The sequence below is a fragment of the Erpetoichthys calabaricus genome, chromosome 13 (assembly GCF_900747795.2).
Source record: "Erpetoichthys calabaricus chromosome 13, fErpCal1.3, whole genome shotgun sequence".
In the NCBI taxonomy this organism is placed as follows: domain Eukaryota; kingdom Metazoa; phylum Chordata; class Cladistia; order Polypteriformes; family Polypteridae; genus Erpetoichthys; species Erpetoichthys calabaricus.
In genome coordinates this window covers 129607914-129613970 of record NC_041406.2, presented here as the reverse complement: position 1 = coordinate 129613970, position 6057 = coordinate 129607914, and the positions used below count along the sequence as shown (strand labels likewise).

The window sequence follows — 6057 nt, the reverse complement described above, 5'->3', positions numbered from 1 at the left end:
TTCACACTTAAGAAGATAAGTTATCTGGTACAACTATACGCATTGGGGAGCTGATCTAATAGAAGGAGTGGCCATTGGATGTGTAAAAGAGGGAACTGTACAAAATATAAAGCTGGAATAACCTCTCTGAAGGTAAATTTGAAAGTTTTTTTTTTTATTACTCATCAACTTACTATTTCTACCAAGTTTCAATGAATTAGGTCCATTGGGAGAAGAGAGTTCCTTCATGCAGTGACAGAGAGTGCTTCTTGCATTTTATGTTAATTTTGCTATTAAAAACAATACAATACGTATAGTGCTTGCTATGCTGTAAATTTGATTGGTGATATTAATAGCACTTTCATGGTCTATTTGCCTCTTGTCCCTTTGGATCTGCTTTCATTAGTTCCAGTCTGTACCCTCTTTAGATGGTACTGTGGCTGCAGTTACAGTAGTTTAAGTTGGGTTTGTTGGTCATGCTTACAGCCCATTTTTTAAAGCCACCATAACCTCCTTTAATGATACTATATAAACCATAGTACAATGACTTCTCTTCTTGTATGATTGAACTACTGTGGCTGAGCTCCTGACTCTAGAGCAACTCACTTATATATGGCTCATTCAGAGAAGTCCATGGTCCTCTCCAAAGGAAACTCGTAAAGGAAGAATCCTGTACTCTGCAGCTTCAAAACAGTGCCAATCACTGGGCCTCACATTTTAAAAATATGCAGGTATCTTGCAAAAAATACATACAGTATATGAAAATTCAACAATAGCATCTGATCTTAGACATGTACATTTTTGCTTCCCTAGTTTACTTAAATCTCCTCAAATATGCAAGTTTATATACAGTATAGAAGAAACAGAAGAAATTCAAAGAGGTGACTCCACTGGCTCTGCTCAATAGTGTCATGCAGAAGTACAAGAAATAAACAACAACACAAAGATGAGAAAAGTAACATTATTTTATTGATAAATTATTTTTTAAAAAGACACAAGGCATATTCCATCTAATTAATTAATGTACAAACAGTTTCTTTAGCTCACATTCAGAACAAGATATTTATTGTGCCCACATTCTTTAGAGAATGCTGAACTATTTCAATGCTACTGATATTTACAGATCCAAAAGCAAGCTGGAAGCAGAAGCATGTATGAACTACATTTTAGATGGGAGAATTAATGCTACATAATTCATTTCTGTAACCCAAAGCAAACAAATCAAAGAGCATTGCCTTAAATGAATGCCTGACTTCCAGTACTGTGCTGAACGCAAAATTCCTACCTCCACTCAGAAGGCATCACATTTTAATGAATTTAGTCCTCTTTTTTGAATTATGACAACTGATAGGTTTATTGCTTCTATCCAGTGCAAGCTGTAGTTTTATGTTAATACAGTAGAGAATAAAAATATGAGCTAATTTAGAGAGGCTGACAACACTTTATACTGTATTTTTGTATTTTGAACAACAATGGCACTAATGGAGTTTAAATACAGTTGGGGGGGAAAAATTAAAATGTATTCAAATTAAACCATTCAAACAAAATAAAACAATGACAGCCATCTGTTAAACATGTAAACTCAGCTTTATCTGATAAGCTGAACAATCTAGCAGCAAAGAAAAGTTAAGAATTGCATAAAAATGTAGTGCAATGGGCATCTCTCCTTAAAAGATTAAACGTTTTGGTCTACTCTGAAATAAAAGTAAATTCTGCAAAGAGAGAACACTGTATGACGTCCTCTCCCTACAATCTGGATTCTTGTTTAATTCCAAAAAAAAATAAATAAAAAATAAAAATAAAAAATGAAATAAAAAAAAAAAAAACTGCGCTTTGCTGATTAAACGGAAAAGTCTATGCAAAGCTGTGTTCAGGATAGCTGACTTTAATAGCTCCCCAATAACAGGCTCGGACCAAACATATCAGACCCAAAAGGTAAGCAAAGGCCCAGGATACATATGTGGCATGATAGCGTCTTGCAAAGTCTTGGGTACCAACCTGGAACGGAAGGGAGAAAAAAAAAGGAGGAAATACATTAGGCATTCCCACAGTTTTTGATTACTGCAGATTTTCTTGAGAATAAATACAAATCTGTTAGTTTTTCTACATTTTAATATACAATATTCACAGACAAAAAAGTGAACACATTAACCTGAATTTGTACCATTATACCTACTCAAATAACAATGCCTCCCTCTAGTGGCTGACAGTGTTACTACTTTCATCTTAGAAAGAAAGATTTGCAATAATTTCTTTTGCTGTTAGTACAAATTCAGATCAAAATATCTTTATTGTCATTGTGACAAATACAACGAAATTAGGTGCAGTCCCTGCTATGTCAAAATATAAATAAATATAATTAGAAAAGGATAAGAAAGGATAACAACACAGTGAAGGCTTTTGAATTATGCTCAGTTTTTACTCTTGCTATTTATTTTAACATACTAACAACAATTTGCTAAGCAATTTAGTTTTCCAGTTACTGTTCTTAACCAGACAGACAGATAGGATATACAGACTGACTAGTCCTTCCAGGAGGAAATTTAGCTTTTCCAGAAGCTCAAGAAATATAGAAATATTATAACAAACGACAACAGCCACCCTTTCCAACACACACATCAATTACAAAAAAGAAGAAAAAGAGTATCATAATGATGCATTTTAAATGTGTACTGTTATAATATAAATCAGCCCCAGTATTGTTTCTTGACACACTTTTCTTGAATAATCTGTCAGCTAAAACTACTCAAAAATAGTGCATTACATAGAGTATGTGCAACATTGTTCATAATGGCACTCAGGTTTTGTCTTCATCCTTTTACTGAGTCCATCCATTTTCAATTAGCTTGTGAATTCAGTGTGGCACTCTTGAAATGATGTTACCGGCCCAGCACACTACAGCATATAAAATGACACTGGCTATCACGGAGTTGTAGGGCATGCAAAGCATGCCACTTTCCACACTCAATGAGCACAGTCTCCTAAGGAAAAAGGGTCTAGTCTGCTGTTCTTTTTATTATAGTTCCTCTGTGTTACAAGACCAATACAACCTGTCACTGATGCGAACCGTCAAGTACTTGTAGTAGTTCACCACCTCCACATCCATAACCTGAATAGTGACCATGACACACAGGCTGTTTGATGCGGTAAATATCAATAAGCAGTTCCTTAAGTTTGCTGATGTTAAGTCGCAGACAATTCTTTCTGTACCAGGAAACAAAGTTCTCCACCTGACTCCTATACTTTGTCTCATCACTTACGTCAATACAACCCATTAGTGCAGAATCATTAAAGAATTTCTGCAAATGACGTAACCTGGTGTTATATTTATAGTCGGTGGTGTACACAGTGAAGAGAAAAGGAGACTCCAGAGGCTCCAGTGTTGCTCACATCCATGTAAGAGACACAGCCCTTGAGGATCACAAATTGGGGTCTACTGGAAAAACACTTGATATCACATGGATTACTAACCTGTTTTCATAGTAATATCAAATGGGAATTCACTATATGATGAACTAGGGGGCTCCACCCACTGCTCGCTTCGCTCGCCAACCCCTGGTGTTGGGAAATTACAAAGAGCGTGATGTATGAATGAGATATAGCATAGTGTGAAGGTGTAGATGACGCAGATAGGAAGCAAACAATAAAGTGTTTGGCACAGTGTAAAGGTTTATTGGAAAATTTCTTTGTAAACAACATTAGTAGTAAAGATGGTGTCTTGTCCTTGAATGAGTTTTCCTTGGCATGGAGCATTTATGACCTTAACTTTAACGTCAGATGAACGTCGAAGTTGTGAGAAGGCCACATAAAGTTGTCCATGTACAAAAACGGGCTCAGATAGGTAGATGCCAACCTTGTGCATGGTTTGTCCTTGTGATTTGTTGATGGTCATGGCAAAGGCAGGTTTAATGGGGAATTGTTTCTGTTTAAGTGTAAAAGGTAATTCCAGGTCAGAACTTGTAAGGTCAATTTTAGGAATTAGAACAGTATTGTTAGCATGTGATCCTGTAAGAACTGTTGCTTGAATAACATTGTGTGTTATGGTGTAGACGACTAAACGTGTACCATTGCATAAACCCTGTTTAGTGTTAAGGTTTCTTAATAGCATGAGTATTGTTCCGTTTTTAAGGCTAAGACTGTGTTGTGGTAATCCAGCTGGGTTAATAGTGTTCAAATATGCTAAGGGGAAATTAAGATGGTCATTGTCGTCATCAGAGTCAACTTTGTCAGAGCTTAGAAAGAGGTGTGACTCTCCAGGAAGTAATGAAATGACCTGGTTATTAATGTGATCAACAGTAATATTTTTTGGACATAATATACTTCGTTGTGTTAAAAGGGGCATTTGGTCTAATGAGACCGCTGTTCCAAATATCTCCGTAAGTAAGTCGTCGCAGATGAAGGGTTGAGGAATTGTAATAATATCTGGGTGAAGTCCATCTGTATTGGTGAGTGTATAATGTTCTAGTTGTAATAACCAATTGTTATATTCGGGATCTGGAAATCGCATGTTTTGTACCAAGTGTATCTTTAGAAAGCAATGCCAATTGTTCGCGTAACATTTTTTGTTTCGCGGTTTTAGAAGCGCGCCGAGGTGAATTTTTTTTTTTGATGCGGGTTCGTGTTTGTGGTCCCGTTACTCGAGCCGTCTAGTTTTGTATCCGTGATCGTGAATTGATGACTTGTTTGATCTTTATCGTTAGGAATATGGATAAGTAATAAGTAGGATCGAACTCACTGTTAATATGCGGACTGTTCGTTTCTTCATATTATCACCAATCAGGTCTCGCGCCTGTATATGTATTGTAGTTCGGTCTCATGTTGTTTATATGACGTCGTCGCGTATTTTAAGGTGGACTGAATAATAGCTGAGCGCATGGCATGTGGAGCAATAGGTAAGCACTGTCTAAAATCTACTCCTAATAAAAGTACCTTTCCTCCAAAGGGAATATTATTATTCATCAACGCAATGCCAATTGTCCGCGTGTTTTAAGGTGGACTGAACAATAGCTGAGCGCATTGTAAGTGGAGTAATAGTTAAGCACTGTCTAAAATCTCCTCCTAATAAAAGTACCTTTCCCACAAAGGGAATATTATTATTCATCAACGTTTGTAGAAGTTTATCAATGGTGTTGAATGTACAATGGCATCCAGTCACTTACTCATCTATAATTAATAGTGTGGCAAGACGGATGTGACGTGCATTGTTACTGTGCATTGTCATAGTGGATACCGATGTTTCTGTGATTGGGACCGGTATTTGGAATAAGGAGTGACATGTGTTTTTGGAGCCGAGACATTTTTTCTTCCGCGGTTTCAGAAGCGTTTTGTAGGTGCCGACGTGATTTGTGCATATTTGCGTTCTTGATTTGTTTCAGGGTGCACTGTTCCAATGCGATGTAATATTTGTCCACATACGCGAAAGCAGTATGGGTCATTGCCTTTTGGTGACTTGATATTTACTCCGGTAGATGCAAAATCAAATGAACTATTGTAGGATGTAATGCAGTTCATAAAGTTTTTACTTTCAGATACTTCGTTAGTTAGAAGCTTCTGTAGATATGCAGGATATGAATGTAAAGGAGGCAGTGTAATTTGACTTTTTTGACAACAACGTGTAAATTCATTACTTGTATTGCCATTTGTTTCTTCAGGGAAGTTAAGTGAATGACAATGATTGCAAATGACATTCATTAATCCCAATGAATTTTCATGAAAAGTGGACTTATTATTGAACGCGCTGTCAGCTAAGTGGCGCAATCGATAGTGTGGTCGTGGGTCTGAATCATCCTTTTTGTGTACGTTTCGCGTGCTATGTCCGTAGTCTGTCCCGTTTCGTGTCCAATGGGCTTTGTGTGGCGCTCGCGGCTTGTTTTTTTTTGTGTGCTGGGGGCTTGTTGCCTGAGTTTTTATTTCTGTTAGTGGAGGGGGTGTTTGTGTGTCGTGGGGCTGAATCGTCCTTTTTGTGTGCGAACCATTTCGTGTGCTATGTACGCCTGCGTGTGACTCCTTTGTTTTTGGTGTCCTAGGGGTGCGTGGCCTCATTTCTTATTTCAGTTACTGGAGGGGGGCTTTGGGTGT

At 37.3% G+C, this 6057-nt stretch overlaps 1 protein-coding gene across 1 annotated transcript in view; it reads right to left on the bottom strand.

Annotated features, from left to right (window-relative positions):
• Positions 1-923: 923 nt before the first annotated feature.
• The window catches only part of pip4p2 (phosphatidylinositol-4,5-bisphosphate 4-phosphatase 2), a 127755-nt gene continuing 122621 nt past the window's right edge, over positions 924-6057 (bottom strand). The window contains exon 7 of the mRNA XM_051935513.1: positions 924-1977. Within this exon, the coding sequence (XP_051791473.1) occupies positions 1834-1977 (144 nt within the window). The 3' untranslated portion in view covers positions 924-1833. The remainder of the gene's footprint in view (positions 1978-6057) is intronic.